General features: G+C 39.5%; 5 protein-coding genes across 5 annotated transcripts; 1 reads left to right on the top strand and 4 right to left on the bottom strand.

Annotated features, from left to right (window-relative positions):
* Window positions 1-2,761: 2,761 nt before the first annotated feature.
* On the bottom strand, window positions 2,762-4,781 carry LOC108595112 (cytosol aminopeptidase). Its single transcript, XM_017980272.1, has one exon. The coding sequence runs from the start codon at window positions 4,645-4,647 to the stop codon at window positions 2,971-2,973; it is 1,677 nt and encodes a 558-aa protein (XP_017835761.1). The 5' UTR covers window positions 4,648-4,781; the 3' UTR covers window positions 2,762-2,970.
* A 764-nt stretch (window positions 4,782-5,545) lies between these two features.
* Window positions 5,546-8,555, bottom strand: LOC108595060 (pre-mRNA-splicing factor syf1 homolog). The gene is made up of 4 exons (XM_017980205.1): window positions 8,470-8,555; window positions 7,903-8,415; window positions 6,332-7,849; window positions 5,546-6,276 (listed from the first exon to the last, which is right to left on the bottom strand). The coding sequence occupies exons 1-4, from the start codon at window positions 8,521-8,523 to the stop codon at window positions 5,710-5,712; spliced, it is 2,652 nt and encodes an 883-aa protein (XP_017835694.1). The 5' UTR covers window positions 8,524-8,555; the 3' UTR covers window positions 5,546-5,709.
* Window positions 8,556-8,837: 282 nt separating this feature from the next.
* LOC108597732 lies at window positions 8,838-9,758 on the top strand. The gene has a single exon (XM_017984426.1). The coding sequence runs from the start codon at window positions 8,932-8,934 to the stop codon at window positions 9,502-9,504; it is 573 nt and encodes a 190-aa protein (XP_017839915.1). The 5' UTR covers window positions 8,838-8,931; the 3' UTR covers window positions 9,505-9,758.
* Window positions 9,740-11,827, bottom strand: LOC108597730 (zinc finger protein 2 homolog). Its single transcript, XM_017984425.1, has 5 exons — window positions 11,738-11,827; window positions 10,933-11,683; window positions 10,489-10,875; window positions 9,890-10,430; window positions 9,740-9,830 (listed from the first exon to the last, which is right to left on the bottom strand). Exons 1-5 carry the CDS (start codon window positions 11,742-11,744, stop codon window positions 9,774-9,776), a joined length of 1,743 nt encoding a protein of 580 aa, XP_017839914.1. The 5' UTR covers window positions 11,745-11,827; the 3' UTR covers window positions 9,740-9,773.
* Window positions 11,828-12,301: 474 nt separating this feature from the next.
* LOC108597027 (bcl-2-related ovarian killer protein homolog B) lies at window positions 12,302-16,261 on the bottom strand. Its single transcript, XM_017983314.1, has 3 exons — window positions 15,600-16,261; window positions 13,081-13,221; window positions 12,302-12,999 (listed from the first exon to the last, which is right to left on the bottom strand). Exons 1-3 carry the CDS (start codon window positions 15,906-15,908, stop codon window positions 12,541-12,543), a joined length of 909 nt encoding a protein of 302 aa, XP_017838803.1. The 5' UTR covers window positions 15,909-16,261; the 3' UTR covers window positions 12,302-12,540.
* Between the last annotated feature and the right edge of the window lie 321 nt (window positions 16,262-16,582).

The raw sequence follows: 16,582 nt of genomic DNA, 5'->3' as shown, positions 1-16,582 counted from the left end.
CTCAGCTGCTCTGGCTACATCATTTTACTATAGAATTAATTCTAAGTTACAATTAAAATAAAAATAATAAATAATATATAAGCGATTAGTAAGTCTAATGACAATCAAAATCAACAGCGAGCGACTTACTAACTAAAGCTAAAGCCATAAAACTAACTAAGTATTTAATAACTTAATAAATCTAATTAATGACAAATCGATTTAATAAAAATATGATTGATCAAATTAAATGTGTGGCAAATTGTGTAAAATAAATTCATTTTGTTATTGAATTATATATTACTATAAAAATCATTAAGTATAAGCAGAGCTATGAATATATGAGTTTGAAAGAATTAATATACATAACTCCATCTGTGGCGACATCTTATAAACAATTTATTATATGCGGCTTTTCACTTGGGAAACTATAACAATATTTTACAAGAATCTATATTAATTTATTCTCTTAGAACCTTTCACTACATCTAGTGTTATTTTATTTATATTTATTTATGCGAAAAGTACTCAAATTTTTAACTAGATCAAGTGCTTTTTATATTTATAGATGCTTCAGTCAAATTAACTGACATTTATTGCTAAAATTTTGTTTGTAATACAATTGTAATTTTACTAAAAATATTATCAACAGTTTAAATGTATTGTTGTTATTTTTTTATTTCTAATTGCAGCTCAGCATTAATTCTATTGCACATTAATCCAATTTATATAATTTTATATTGATTTATACTTGTTTTTTTGCTTGATTATAAGTTATTTTAAAAGTTTTATTTTTATGATACGTGCTCAATGCTTGGAAATCAGAATTATAGCTTGATACGTAAAATTTTAATATAAAATTAATTTATTAAATAAACTTCTGTCTTGCTTTATGCAAATCTTGTACGCTGATTAAACGTTCAGCCTTTATATTTACTATCAGCGTATTTTTTACTTTCCACAAAAGTTCAACATATGTGTAGATTGATTTACAAAGTGTAGCACACCCGAGTTTAATTTGCAGAGTATTTTCTAAAATTGGAAAATGCAAAAATGCTTGAAAATTATCATTTTTGTTGGCCTAATGACTTGTGCAAAATGTCGCGGTGCTAAGAGATACTTGCTAACAGTTCAGCAGCCATTCAGAGCTTCAGCTTCAGCTCCAGCTGCGTTTTGGAGGAGTATGGAGTGTGTTCTGGCTGAAGTTCGGTAAGCTGAGAGCAGAGCAGAGAGCAGAGAGTGTTTGCTTAATTGTCAGAATTTATGTTTGGCTAGAGGCGGCATGGCATAAACTATCTAAAGGCCATAGACTGAGGCTGTAACTGTGGCTGCGGCTGATTGTTGATGAGGGATGAGCATTAGCCCAGTTAACCCATTAAAGCCGTGTCATAAATTCAAAGCCCACAGCAGAGAGCAACAACAACAACAAGATTGTTGCACGCTTTGTGGCTTTTTGTGGCAGCTTGGCAGCAGCAGCGTTTTTGCGACTCATTAAAGCCAACTTTACGCAATTAGCCTAATAAGCCCGCCCCGAAATGTAGGCTACAAAAAAGGCAACAGCCCTCAGTGCGAGTCCTGGCAGGACGACTTACAGCCACTCACAATTTAACAAACACTTTTTGGGCGCATTTCGCATTTGCGCTCAATTAAATTAATTAAATGACAGCTGAAATATGCAACGAGCTTGATGAACAGTTGACCCTCAGCCCAAGCTCATCCACCACCCACCATCCGACTTGACCAAGCGACATGTAAAAATAGCCAACGATTAAAAGCAACCCAAAATATAGTTCTCAATAGTTTCGCTTGGAGCTGAAGATTAAGAAAAGCAAACCAAACCAAACCACATGAGCATTAGCTACGCTAGATTAATATTAATTTCAATTAAAGTAAAGTGTTAGTATAAAAGCAAACTGCATTAACGTATGAGCTTTTAACTATATAGCAAAAGTTTAAGCAACTTAAATTTAATATGTTTGCTTTTATTATTATTATTATTATTTAAAGTTACTTAAATATAAAGCTATAGCTATATAAGCTTATTTAAATATAAATAATAATCTATATTTCTCTTAAGTCTTTTAGAAAAACCAGCTGCGCATTTTATAATTTTCAATATGTACATAAGTCACTTTATATTTTCATTTATGCAGACTAGAACTACTTTTTCAACTGAGAGAGAAAGATTCTTAGAGTAATGCAAATACTGATTTATATGCTTATTTAATAAATCCGAAATGTTATTGATCTATGTTCCCCTGGTATTTTAATATATTTTTGTATGCTTGGGGGCTTCAATACTTCGCTTTCATCTGTTGTTGTTGTGATTATAGGTATTGTAATTTGAATTGCTTTTATTGTTTAAGCTTTAGGCTTAAAACAAAATTAACCCTGAAGCTTTATGCAATACAAATTTAGATATTACACTCAACAGCAACTCAGTTTATAATTTTAAAGATTTATGTCTTAACATAATTATAGAGCAGAAATGGTAACATTTCAGATTTATTATTTTATTTATATTAATTTCTCTTCATTTCTTATATACTTCAATTCAACATACTAAAAGTTTTATATTAGAAGGGTTATAAAGAGTTATATTATAAGGTTACGCATTCATCGGATCTAAAAAATTACAATTTATGAATTCATTAATCGTATTATTTTATTCCAATTTGCATCAGCCACTGCCACAAAGGCTTGTGAATTATTCTACGTTTAATGTAAATTTAAATTCTTTTGCTGGCAACAACGTTTTTTTCAAAATTGAAACTTCGTTAAGTGCAATGGGTTAAACATTTTATTGTATTAACTGTATTAGACATCAAAATCTCTCTTACAACAATTAATTTGGTAATATACAGTCAATGCCAGTCGATTGTCTAACAATAAAATTTGGAAAATAAATCGTCACAAAAAGACAAGAACAAGCAATTGGAATATGGAACAGAAAATTGGAAAGCAAAACTAAAGTAATGAATAAAAGTTCAACTATTTGTTGTCCGGACAGGCCATCTGATAAAGGAACTGGATGAGAGTGCGCGTGGGTCGTCCAGTCATGCGATCGCGTAGCAAATAGGGCAAAGGATTATGACGGGTGAGCATGCCCACATTGCGTATATCCAGATGAGCCCAGTCGACGCATGGCACCAGCTCATGCAGAATGGCGGCGGCGATGCAGCTGGAGGCGGGACCCTTGCCGCGATTGCTGATATCATAATTGAAATTGGGCTTGATCAGCTGCTTGTAGTAATTCCATAAGGGCAGACGCCAAAGACGATCGCCAGTTAGACCGCCAGCCTTTTCGAATTGCTTGTAGACATAGTTGGAGTTGCTGAAGATGCCAGCAGCGGCGCCACCCAAAGCACAACAGACGCCATAGCCGATGGTGGCCACATCGATGACCATGCGTGGCTTGAAGGTGGTTTGAGCATAGAGCAAAGGATCAGCCATGACAACTGTGCCGGCCTTGCTGACATCGACAATGCCCAACGTTTTGCCATTGAGCAAGGTGACAACATCTCCTGGCTTGACTGCCATGCCCGAGGGCATGTTCTCGCAAAGCGGCAGCATAGCCGAAATGTTCAGCGGCAGCGACAGCGCTGCAGCAGCGCGAATGGTGGCAACGCAGACAGCAGCACCGGCCATGCAGCCGCGATACATATGCAGACAGTCCTTGGGACGCAGGCAGAGGCCACCACTGTTGTAGGTCAAGCCCTTGCCCAGCAGCAGAATAGGTTTATCTTCCGGAGAAGAGCCGCAGTAGTTAACCTCAAGCACCACAGGTGGCTCGCAGCTGCCCTTGGCGACCATTAGAAAGGAGTTCAAACGATTCTCCTCAATCCAGTCCATGGAGCGTATTTCAACGCTTACACCACAAGGACAAAGCGCATCCACTGTGGACTGCGCGAAAATTGTGGGCGTCATTTGATTAGCGGGCGCATCGCTCATGCGTCGCGCTAGATTCTGTGATTCCGCTTTGAACAGACCACGCGTCCAGGCATCCACATCGGGTGAATCATACAGCTCCAGCTTGGGTATATGCGTGCGATCCTGCTTGCGACGATTGCTATTGTAGCGCCAAATGGCCAGCGCGCTGCCTTCGGCTGCCTGCTCCGGATACTCCATGGAGTCCACAAAGACATCGGTCACTCCCTGCAGCTGCAGTGCGCGCGCGCCAACGCCAGCGGCTACACGCGCATTCTCCATGCCCTCGTCTATCATTTCCATATCATTAAAGCCCGCGCCCTCCTGGCCCAAGCCCACCACTGCCACCATGCTGAACTCTGCATCCACATTGGTAAAGACACGCCCCTTGCCCAGCTCACCATTCATGCCCGTTTCACGCACCAGCTCCGAAATCTTGCCCTGCGCACGATCATCAAACTTTTCACCACTCGACGTCAGCTTCGGCTCCTTGTCGCCCTCCTTGGCATACACGCCCATCACCACGCCCTTGATCACCGACTTCTCATTGCATTTTTTATCGGAAGCAAAGCCGCGCCGCTGACTCTGCACCAAGCAGCCCAGCTGCAAGTTCGTTTCGCTCAGCACTTGGCCGCCCTTGCCGAGTCCTCCCAGCTGCGTTGTGGATCTGGCGCGCTGCACTCGCCTGTAGACCAGCAGATTCTTATGCAGCGCATTTATCAATCGGTTCGATGACATCATCAGTTATTCTGTATCTTTATTTTGGTCTCTGGGTTAACAATCACTCGCGTTTATAACAACTATTTTCGTATATTTTTGTTTTTTATTCCAATGTTCTTCGAAATAATTTTGTGATATGAATGTCTGTGAGAGTTGCCGTTAATGAAAGCTAAACGATCTGACTAATAAATCATCGCTTGCTGCCTCGTAAGCTCTCTAAAACTCAAAACCATGTAAATTACAACATTTCAGTGAAACAGAAAAATTCATTAATGTAAATCTAGCAAAGCCTAACATTGCTTTTTTATATATTAAAAATGATTTGCACACTTTTCATGAGAATATTTGCTTTAAGAAAAGACTAGAGAACTTTGTACTTCTACTCTTCTATAATTTAAGCTTTTGGGAGACGATGGTATTAAAGCAAAGACTATAGAGTAAACTATTGAGTATTTAGTTATATAGTATTAAATTTATATAGCGTGATGAACTCTTTTTAAAAATCCATTTGCTTGCAATCTTAAAGCTGCTTCCGTTCATGACTACACTCATCCACTCTGTTCCTTGTTTCATTGTCTTTTTCATTTCTCATCCGCTATTTGTATTCTTAAAAGAATATTTTCAGATAACCTTATTATTAATACTATAGTACAGAATTCTAGTTCAATTCGATACATCAGTTGTTTCATTTTTAATTCATAAGTTTACGAACAACGGCAGTCATTGTATTTCTTCCATTTGGATCAGTTTTTCATCGCTTAGAGTAAGTCAGATCGTTCTGATCAATAAACCCCATTGGCTTAATTCTTTTTTATAATCAAATAAATAATTAAATATTAAAATAAAGAAGAACAAAAATGAAGACGGAATTGATATCTCCTATGAAACTTGATGATATAGTAGTCTATTTAAATTATTCTCAACGTCATGAACTTGGGTTAAACCAGAAAATTTTGAACATTTGATTTTACAGAAATGAAATTCAAGTCATTTATTACAATTGATTGTTATTAAAATGTAACAGCCCAAATGGCCTTATATATTTGCGCTTTAAATAGTAGCCACCATATATAATATGACTGTTTAATCCTCATCGGAATCTTGCTTAGTTGTGGGCTTCAGACTGCCAAACACTTTGGCGGGAATGGCTTTCTGTTCGAAACGCAGTTTCTTCATTATAAGACCCTCGTCATCAGTTTTGGTGGCTGCTGCGCCATCCGCTTGCTGTTCATTGGCTGCATCATTCTCATCCTCATCATCCTCCTCTTCATCGCTATCGCCAATGTCAATTTCATCGGGATTGAGCACGGCGTTGTCTTTAGCCTTGGCTCCACCTTGAGTTTCGCCACGCACAAACATAATATTCGAAGCGGCTTTCTCGGCAGGCTTCTGTTTAGCCTCAGCCGCTGCCTGTCTCGCCTTCTCCTCAAGCAAACGCATGGCATCTTGGCCAGCGCCTGCGCCTGCATCTGCCGCAGTGCCATTGCCATTGATAAACTGCGCAGCCATCATGTTGACCTGCGTATTGTAAGTGGCTTGAACGGAGCGCTTGATGCGCAGCATTTCACGCATTGTATCCTCATTGCCATGACGCACTTCAAACTCTTTCCAGGTTTGCCAGAAGTCTGCAGTAATGCGTGGATCGCAAACCTGTTAAAAAGCGAATTTTAATAAACTGAACACTTCAATAAGAATCGCTGCTTACCTGTGAGCAATGTGCATAGACTGCTCTAGCTCGATCCACTTCGCCCAGCTTGGTCTCCAGCTCAGCAAACTTGACGCACATATGACGCATGTGCTGCTCCGGCAGTGCTTCGATAGCTTTCTCATATATTTCTCTTGTTCTGGGCAAACCATAAATCTCTGCTGCTTTTTTAATAAAAATGTTGTACATGTCAAACATTTCTTCTTCCTTAACAGCGCCCGTGGCACGATCATAAACAGCCATAGCATGACGTGCTAGACCATGATCCTCCTCCAGTTTGGCATACAGCAGAAAAAAGAACTTGGCATGCTCGGGTGGACACTGATCCAAGCATTGCTCAAACAAATCGCGCGCGCGTTCAAGTTTGCTGCCGCCATAGCGTTCCAGAAACTTGCTCAAATACGAATTCCATATGTCAAACACATTAGGCCATTTGAAAAGCGATATGCCCTTCTCATAGGCGCGATAGGCTTCCTCATAGTAGTTGTGCTCCTCCAGAAACAGTCCATAGTTGATAATAATCTGCGGCGTGCATATTTTTAAATCTATAATGCGCTCATAGACTGACTTGCAGGTCTTAAAAGTGCCAAAGGACTCTTCTAGATCAGCGTACATGGACCACACTTTAAGAGATTTATATAGACGCATTTGCACTGTTTCGGTATCATCATGATAGTTAACCTTGCGCTTGGGCATTGTTGTAGCTCGCTGCATAAGCTTAAGCGCTGCCTCAAACTGCTGCTGCCGCAGCTCCATCTCCGCCCATTCACACCAAACTGTTGCTAGATGCTCCACTTTGACATACTCCACTTGCGTGCCACGCTCAAAGACAACGCGTGCATCTGCCACTTGCTCATTGGCCTCATAGAACTTGGCAAACTCCACCCAAAGCGTATGCAGCTGTCCCACTGCCTGTTTGGGCTGCACCGTCTGCACTGCCTCCGTATAAGTGTTGATAATCTCCTCGGGCTTATCCTCATACAATTTAACACGCTTGTGCCACTCATGCACATTATGTGGATTCTGTCTCAACAGCACGCTATTCAACAGCAGCAGGCGTCGCTCCATTAAATATTCAAAGCGTGACAAACGCAGCTCCACATCAATATCATCCTCTTCAGTAGCATCTTCATCGTTAGCCACCTGTTCCATGCGCTTGTTCAGCGACAATTCCTCAAACTGCGCATACTCATCAAAGACTTGCGTAAAGTCACGCACTGTAGTGACCGTTTGTATGGCCTCCTCGTATATATCACGCGCGCGATCAAATAAACCCGATCTAACATAGTAGTCCGCTAATGAATTCCACAAGTGACCCAGCTGATCTGTATAGCGACGCAGTCCACCACGTATAATAGCATCCACATTTAGCGAATGCACTTTATGTGGATGCTTGGATATTAAATCGCAGAGCTCATTCCATAGCTGATGATTGGACTTGCCATGCTTGCTGACAAAATGCTCGTTGTCTACAATGTTGGCTAATTGCTGTGCTGCTTCATCCAGGCGCTCCGCTTGCTGTAAATCAATCAGTTATATAATTTTCACTACAGTTAGCTTCTTGTACTTACCTGTAGATACGCTACATACTCCTCTGCATCCTCTGGAAACAGTTTGAGATAACGTCTGTAGACACGAAGTGCCGTCTCTGGCATTTCATAGCGTTGTACAAATTTCAAATATAACGGCCAAATGCGTCCATGTTGGGTAATGGGCAAAGCTCTCAGCGCGCGATCAAACACATGCCGAGTGCGTGTTATGCGACACTGTGCGCTCATAAACACACCATAGTCCATCCAAATGCGTGGCATCTTATGCATAAAAACCAATGCACGTTCAAAAGTATTATTCACTTCCTCATACATCGGATCCGTAGGTATTTTGCCGCGCACTTGCTTTCTGCGTGTGCGTAAGTAGTTATACCAGATCTTATAGCTGCCAGGCAGCTCCTTCAGTGCTCGCTCATACACCAAGTTGACACCATTGTTAGGCGCCTTCGCCTTGTGGTCTATGTAGCGCAGCCAGTGCTTCACTGAATACGCATTGCGTAGTATCTCCTCTTCATACGGCACATCCTCCTCATCCTGCCAGTACCACATTATTAATGACGATTGCTAAGTTAAAATTAAATTACTTACGAAATTAAGTTCAATTTGCAGCGATTGCTTTGGTTTTTCTACAATTTTCACCATCACAACAAGTAAAAGCCGCAAAACGTTTTGCACTCGCGTCTGACAAACAGCTGTTGCTGCCGAGCGGCGTTGCCAACTTGCTGAAAAAAGTACTGCACTGAATAAGTGCTTCACTAAAGTGCTAACCATAACAAATTTTAAAGCAAAATGGAATTTTATTATTTATTTATTATTATTATAGAAATTTATAATTAAGCTGCAGTTACAATACTTCTGCATTCCACAGTTTGTTGTTTGCATTACTGTACTGTATTTCTGGCATTTTGCAACACTGGCCGCTGTAAATTTAGGCGCGTACATATCGATACCAACACGCGTCACCGCAAACACGCAAAAGCCAAATTGAAAATTAAAAATTTAATGTGTGCGCACATATTTTGAAATAACAAACAATTAAACGCCTTGAAAATGTCCACGGGCGCTGCTAGAGTTTACATACAAGTGGAGAGCGAGGCCGAGCAACAGCAGCATCTGAAGCATCAACGCCAAACATTAAAGCCGCTGCAGGCTAACGCCATCGACAAAGAAAATCTGACCGGACCGGGACGCGTCTCCATCGTGGATCAACTGAGTCGCTTAAAGGCCGGCGTCAATACAACGCCACTCTATGGCAAACGCAAATGCGTTGAAACTAGCGTCGCACCCACAACAACAACACAGGACGCCGATACACAGACTGATGCAATAGAAATATCCAAACCCAACAACGATGCTGATAAGCCCATAACAGCGGATGATTTGACCAGCGAGTGTGAGCCGGGAGAGAACTATTACAAGCTGCTGTCCGAACAGCGACGCGATGCGCTGGAGAAGACGCTGATAGAGAATCAGCATTTGCACGAGCGCATCGATGGACTGGAGGAGGAGCTGGACACCATGCGCAAAGAGCTAGACGTAGCCAACAATCTGGTCGAGGTACTTAAGGAAATCTGCGCCGAGGAGGCTAGCGACGAGGCCGAACAGCAAGATCAGCCCGAATAGTTCAAAAGAGAAACCAGCGGAAGGCTAATAACCAATTGATTATAATTCTTATGTGTTTTTTATTATTTTTAGTTAACATTTGTAGTATGAAAGCTAGTGTTAGTTACAAGATATCAAATCTCTCTTTATTATTTATACACTTACACAACAACTAACCCAATGGACTGGTCGCTAATCAACGCCAGCAATATATATAAATTTACTAGTTGAAAAGCCAGTTATGCTTCAATAAACGTTGGTTTTTTGTCCTAAAACAGAGAAGCGTCTTGTCAGTTTTTCAGCCAATCGGTTATGATCTCCTCGCTATGAAAGTCCTGCACAACGAACTGAAAGATAAAAGAGAAAATAGGTAATTTGAAAATCAGAAATGGGGTTTGTGGCTTACCTGCATGCTATCCTCAAATTTTTGCACTGCACCAGCTACATCCACATCAGGCACACCAGCGTGCAGATAATCTGCATCGGCTTTAGCAGCAGCTATGAGTACAGCAGTCTCTGTATCCGGTGCCAGCAGCTCCTCCTCTGTATCCAGCTCATCAGGCGGCGTCACCTTAGTCAAACGCGTATCGGCATCGTCCATCTGTCCATGCGCCTCCTTCATATGTATGCGCAGAGCAAATGGACGCGCATATTCCGCTCCACAGGTTTCGCACCAATATTTGTTGGGCAGCTGTTGGCTCTTGGAGGTGGGATTGCTGCCATTCTTGGCATCATTGCTGCGATGCGTCTTCATATGCGTTTTTACGGCATAAAGCGAGGCAAACGGACGATTGCAGACAGCGCATTGATATGGCTTTGTATGTGTATTCTTGTGGGCATAAAGCTGCACCGAGGTACGAAAAGATTTGGGGCAGCTATCACAAGCATATTGGCGCTCCGAGTTGTGTATACGCAGATGATGCGAGTAGACCTGATGCGACTTGAAGCTGAAGTCAATGTAAAGTGAGTTAGTGAGCTGAAGTACTGAGGGATTGATAGACTTACCGCTTATTGCAGGTGGTGCAGACATAGGGACGTATGTTCGTGTGCGTGCGTAGGTGCAGCGTAAGAGAATAGGACACACGGAAAGTCTTGCCGCAGACTTCGCAGCTGTAGGGCTTCTCACCAGTGTGTACGCGTTCATGCTTAACTTTCTCGTAGGGACGCATAAAGACGCTATCACAGTACTGACAGGCAAATCCAGGTTTATCCTTGGTGCCCACATCCTTTTTCTTGTTGCTCGCAGGCGTCGCTTTTTCTGACTTTTCGTGTATTTTTAAATGCATCTCATAGTTGATTATGTCATCAAATTTGCGATTGCAAGTGCCGCAAAAGAAATGCTGCTGACTCTGATGCATTTGCTTGTGCACAGTTAAGAGATTTTGTTCAAAGCTGCAAAGGCATTTTTGAATTAATTGATTTATTAAATAAATAAGCAAGTGCACTAACCTCTTGTCGCATATTTCACAATAGAATTGATCCAACTCGCTGTACTGCTGATGAGCGCCCACTGGCAATGCATCCTGTATGGATTTGGTGGTGCGCTTGTCGTGAATGCGCATGTGAAATTTCAGGCACTTGGCAGAGCTCAGCTTGGTCTTACATATATGACATGTAGTATTGGCCTCAACGTTCTTTAGACTGCCCACTGTGGGCAGCTTACGTCGCACTGGCGTTTGTGGTTTCGCTTTGCTATTGAGCTGCTTGTTGTTCAACTCCTCATTGGCTTCCGCCTGCGGGCAGCTGTGCTCTTCGGCACTCAGTCGTGTTTCGAATATGCTATGGCAGTCAAAGCAAAAATAACGCTCCGCTGAGCTAGACGCCTCCTCAATGTGCTCATCCTCCATTTCAATTTCGGTTGCCAGCTCCACTTCGTCAGTGCCAAAAGTAGCTAACGACGCTTCTCTGTCATCCTCATCCACCACATCCCACATTTGTGGCTCTAGCTCTTCTATCAGATCGTCATCAGTCACAATGGGCTTGATATCAATCTCAACGTGACTTTGACAGCTGCCCGTTCCATTGTGCGCCTCATTATACGCTGCTATGCTATCAAAGTCCTGGCCACAATCCTCACAATAGTACAACGCATTGGCAGCTGCATCTATTATAAATTGATCTTGATCCACATCAATTTGTTGCGTGGTCTCAGCTTCCACGTGCGACTGCAACGTTAAATTGCTGCTATTGCCACGTTGAGCTAATGGAGAATATTTACTTAATTATGTCGGGATTGTTTATTTTATATACGCACCTGACATGGCATTTTTTTGAACGGAACGCTTATAAATATACTTTTTTGTAGTGACCTGTTCTTTTCTTTACATTCAGCTGGTCTTTGTTGTTGCATGCCACTGCATCGATAACGATAACATGCTATCGAACTAATTTCAGTTCATAAGCATTTTAAGCTCAAAACGAAATAAGCTACTGTATTAGAAAACTTTATATATTGTTAAGTTTAATATGATTATATAATATTAATAATTATGCAATAATATTATGCACTTTAAAATAAACAAACTTTTTCTGTTGTTAGTACTGTTAGTATAACATGTTCAAGCATGTTTTAACACTGTTCATTTTAATTTTATAAAAACAAAGATTATATATAATCTTTGATAAGCTATCAAGGCTTTAAATAAATGCAAAGTATTTGCAAAAAGCGTACCTGTATTTAAAATTAAGTCGAAGATGCAGTCAAGCGCTGCTGCAATGTTAATTAACATAATGTTATGTTAGGCATGTTAATTTTGCGGGATTTTCATATTTCAAACGCTCTTGAATAAAAACGACTTGTTAATTGCAGTTTTAAACATAATTAAAAAATTAATGAGTTCTAATTTATTTGCTGTATATGCGCTTGGACCTAAGCTTGGCATATGTATATACATTAAAAAAACAAATATAACAAATATCAGTATTCAATATCAAATATTTAAAAACAGTGTTTTTCTTTTACAAGCTATTCAAACGACTTTCAAGCAGGAATGATTGCAAGTTTCTCAATGCTCGCTGACTAAAATTTACAATTACAACTAGAACTAGATCCCATAACTAAAATAACAATGAATACAACTGGCAGCCAATGCGTTTGCAAACATTCGAGACCACATAGGCGCCAGCTGAGATGGTAACAAACAGTGTTAGCCAGCCAAGAAATGTAAACTCTCCGACGCGTGGTCGTATATGCTGCTGCAGGCCCAGCCAGCCGCCATTGTCGATCAGCCAATAGACCAAGTCATCCTCAATGATCTCGGCCAGTCCATCCACCAGGCACTGCAAGTAGTCATAGTGGCCCTGGCGCACACAATCAATGGCAAAGCCACCGCAGACAGAGAATATGGAAATGATTTTGCCCCAGGTGATGCTGGTGCGAAACAGATCCTTGGCCACCAGATTGAGCAGCATGGGCGCCATATCGCTGTCCTCCAGCTCGCCAAAGGGCGCACGCGACAATTGTCTGGAAATGTTTGTGTAAACGCGCGGATGCATGCGCTCCAGCTCCTCGCCCATCTAAAGAACAGAGAGAGAGAGAGAGAGAGAGCGCTTACGTAAATATTTAAATAATAGTTTTGCATAAATTCGACTGCTTACGCTATTAAGCGCTGGAAACACCTCGTAGACCACATGTGACGATGGCTCCAATATATTACGTAGTCTCTGTGTGACCTTGCGATTCAGCACTCCCGCCCGTCGCAATCTCGCGCGTATATATTGCCCACATAGACACTTGCCCTGCGAAAAATCAGAAAATAGAATTAGTACAATTTTCAGTGGCAGAGATCAATTAATAACCAATTCAATTCAATCACATCAACAGCTGTTTATAGACTATAACGGCTTTGATCTTGAACCGTTCGAGTGTAACTTATATCCACATCCATCAAGTGCTAGTCAAAATTTTCGCCAATCGCCTGATTTATGACTTGACTGCAAATTTCTCGCTTCAATTTTTTTTCTTTTCTGTGGGTCAGCTTGAGTGAATGACACCTGCTAAATTTCATTCACACGTTTCCTTAGACTACAAAATAATTTCAAATTGTTTAGCAGACGCCAGACATTATCTGTATAGTAGTCGTTAAAGCGGAAATAAACAAAATTTAAATGTGCACGACTGTGAGCTATCCTGTAGTTTAATGTGCATATGAATTGATTATTAAATAACTTTTAAAATATGAAAAATAAGTGTGAACAGAGCAGAGAGAAATTTATTTACTTTCAGATACTTAAATTCGAAAGAAAAAAATGTTTTTAATTATAAAATTTAGTAGACTTAATGCGAAATTGAAATGTTCAGAATTTTGATTTTTGAATATAAAAATATTTAAATTATTTACATCAAATAAATTAGTGAAGTTCACTATTTTATTTAAAAGACAAATATTTGTATTATTTTTGTAAAATATTTTGTATTATTATTATTTTCTTTTAAATAAAATAAACATTTCTCTACTTTATATATTTATATACTATATACTATATATACATAGAATCTTAAAAAAATTGGTGCAAACAATAATAAAAGGAATAGTTGGGAGAAAAAGATAAATAAAATTATTATACTTAGGTTCATTTTATTTTGTATTTTATAATTTGTCAAATTGTGCAAAAATAATTTTATCTTTGCTTTATATTCAAGCAGTTTTCAGAATCAATAAAAAAAAAGAAGCATAAAAATAAATAGATCTTGGAATTTTAATTCTATAGAAATTTGAAACACCCTAAGATATGAGAACATTTTTTTTTCTTACTTATAGCAACTACATCTTTGCTTGACTAACCCGAATAGCTCAACAAACTGTTTAGCATTATAAATAAATGATATATGAGCTTTTGAGTGTTCCCTACGAAATGCACATGCTGTGCCGATGGCAATGTTTATGTATAAATATTTAATCTATTAACTGTTAAAATTTCTTACACAATTACAAAACATTACAATGTGGGTTTCAAATTGAAACTTTCAATTGATTGCTTGGCATCACGACATGCTACTTAAGCTTAAAGTAAAGCGTCTCACATATACGATATATATAAAATATAAATGTTCATATGTATGTGTGGCTAAACTGTTTAATTTACAATGTCATGCCACTCGCAATTGTTTTGGGCACTCGTTTTACTTTATTTTTTTCGCACACAATTAGCGTTTGTCATGCGAGTTCAACTTATAAAAAAGACAATCAACAAATTGTTGGGCGCCAATTTGAAATAAGGCATTGTGTTTATAAAAAAGAGACTTGACCTTGTTTATGGTTGACAAGTCTATTGAAAGCTTCGAAAACTCTTAAGCTAATCAAGCGGTTAATCAACTGCTAAATACACTTGTCTGCAGACATTCATCAACAAAAAATTGTTTATAATTAAAGTATGCTTAAACGTTTTCATTGAAAATTTCACTTAACAAAAAGTAAACTTATTTTTAGCGCTAAGTATAATATTTTTTTTATTATTATCTGGCTAGCGAGCCATTTGTTTATGTTACCCTTGGGATTTTCTCTAAAGAACCTTTTTATGTTTATAGCACAGTCTAACGGTTTAATATTAAAATTCGATCAAGTTCTTTTTAAGTTGTACTATTTTATGAGCTAATTTTATGTTTCAGCTATAACAATATTATAGGCTTTTATTTAAAAGTATTATTTTTTATGAGAACATAAACAAAACATTCGCTTAACAATACTTGTTTTTAGTTTATGTGACACACACACACACACACAGAACAAACTAAAAACAAACTGGATGTTGAATAACTTATTAATTTAATTAGTGTTGAACAAATGCAACTTTATCGCAGCGTAATAATAATAAAAAAATATTATTTAATAGCAAACAAATTTATAAAAATGTGCTGAGTGCAATTTTGTTATCAGACCGAGATAAATAAATTGCTAACAAAATAAACAACACATTAAATAAAAACAGTTAACAATTAAAAGTAACGTTGCCACGCCCACTAATTAGGTAATTTGCAAACCTCTTTTTTTATAGGTAAATATTGATAAAGTCCACATTGATATATCAAATGTGTTATCAAAATTTGAATTGTTTGCACAGCTTTTCGCAGAGTTATAAATTAAGCTAATTGAAGAGCAACTGCTGGTCGGTCTTACCTGATTAATTATTTCCATTTTGTACTCCTGATAGTTGGTCATAGTGCGTGTGCTGCTCGCAAGCGATGAAGTGGACGCCGCTCGCGTCATATTGGCGGCGCCCACTTGCAGCGAGGAGTTGCGTCCATTGAGCGGCGGAGCACGCAGTGGCTTCCACTCACTCGCTGCTGTGGCAATGGTGCCGCGTCGATTGGCCGAGTAGATCTCATGATCCAGCGAGGAGGACTTGAATTTGGAGAGTTTGGGCTTTGCGCTGCTATTCGTTGGGGATGGGGAAGCTGTGGTGGGTGGCATCGCTGTTGTGGTCATTTGCTTGGCTGCTGCTGAACAATGCCAATGCCAAGCAAGCGTGTCGTTTGCTGCTGCTGTTAATGTTATTACAGCTGTTGGCGCACTCGTTGTTGTTGTTTTTGTTGTTTCTCCTCTGTTTCCCCTTGTCGCGTTGCGTGTTCAGAGCTTCAGCCTTGTTTTGCACTATTTTGGAGCTGATCTTGTTGCTGCTGTGTTTGTTGCTCTCAAATGTGCAAAACAAAATACAAAATGTAGAATAAATGTTGCGCGCAAAGCGTAGCAGGCAAACACTCACACCACAATAACAACACTGGAACAACTGAGACACACGAACGGTGCACACAAAAGAAATCAACTAAAAAAACTTGTTGCTGCTTTTTTTTTTTTTGTTTAAGCTGCCTTTGCTTTCTTTTCGCTTTTGTAGTAGTGTAGCTTATTTTACCTATTTACCGCTCGCTTACTTAATACGCGCGTGTGTTGTGCTCTTGTTTTACCTTGCTTTGAACTTTTAACCGTGGAATTTACGAATTAAAATATTGATCACAAAAAAAAAGTATTTAGCGGCCGATGTTCTAACTTCTAACTCGCTCTTATGCAAAGAGACCAACTTGTGCGCTCTTATTTGATTCTCTTCGGCAAGTGCTGCCAGACTTGCGTTGCATAACTATCGTTAATCGAGCAGCAAACTATCG

Source organism: Drosophila busckii, chromosome 2R (assembly GCF_011750605.1).
Source record: "Drosophila busckii strain San Diego stock center, stock number 13000-0081.31 chromosome 2R, ASM1175060v1, whole genome shotgun sequence".
In the NCBI taxonomy this organism is placed as follows: Eukaryota; Metazoa; Arthropoda; class Insecta; order Diptera; family Drosophilidae; genus Drosophila; species Drosophila busckii.
The sequence above is the reverse complement of the archived record's forward strand: the minus strand, read 5'-3'. Positions and strand labels throughout refer to the sequence as shown.